General features: G+C 59.0%; 1 protein-coding gene across 1 annotated transcript in view; it reads right to left on the bottom strand.

The window, feature by feature from the left end:
- Positions 1-592, bottom strand: part of EHD2 (EH domain containing 2) — a 6,628-nt gene extending 6,036 nt beyond the window's left edge. The window contains exons 1-2 of the mRNA XM_009288183.2: positions 545-592; positions 17-372 (exon numbers count right to left, since the gene is read on the bottom strand). Of these exons, the coding sequence (XP_009286458.1) occupies positions 17-372; positions 545-586 (398 nt within the window). The 5' untranslated portion in view covers positions 587-592. The remainder of the gene's footprint in view (positions 1-16; positions 373-544) is intronic.
- Positions 593-598: the final 6 nt, after the last annotated feature.

Here is a 598-nt window from a genome sequence, read left to right as displayed (position 1 = left end):
GGGGGGCGGCACTCACCGGTTGAGGAAGGTGTTCCCGAAAGGATTGAGTTTGCGGAAAGGTTTTTTGGGGTCGACGATGAGGGCGTTGCCCGGCGTGATCCCCTCCGTCTCCCCGTGCATGATGGCCACGAAGGAGTCGGTGGTGGGTTCGGGCCCGATGCGGCTGCCCGGGATCTCCTGCTCCAGCAGGTAGCGGATGAAGGTGGTTTTCCCGGTGGAATATTGCCCCACCACCAAAACCATGGGTTTGTTGTCGAAATCGGCCTCTTCCAGCGCCGGCGAGTGGAAATCGTGGAAACGGTAAAATTCCTCCACCGGCAGAAGTTTCTTCTTGTAGAGGGTCTTCAGCCCCTCGGTGACGGTGCGGACCACCTCGGGGCTCTTCGGTGGAATATTGCCCCACCACCAAAACCATGGGTTTGTTGTCGAAATCGGCCTCTTCCAGCGCCGGCGAGTGGAAATCGTGGAAACGGTAAAATTCCTCCACCGGCAGAAGTTTCTTCTTGTAGAGGGTCTTCAGCCCCTCGGTGACGGTGCGGACCACCTCGGGGCTCTTCTTCTCGTTCTTCCGCATCCAGCTGAACATCCCGGCGACTGG

This window comes from Aptenodytes forsteri, unplaced genomic scaffold (genome assembly GCF_000699145.1).
Source record: "Aptenodytes forsteri isolate BGI_AS27 unplaced genomic scaffold, ASM69914v1 Scaffold553, whole genome shotgun sequence".
NCBI lineage: Eukaryota > Metazoa > Chordata > Aves > Sphenisciformes > Spheniscidae > Aptenodytes > Aptenodytes forsteri.
Note: the sequence above shows the minus strand (reverse complement) of the source record. Positions and strands in the feature narration are given on the sequence as shown.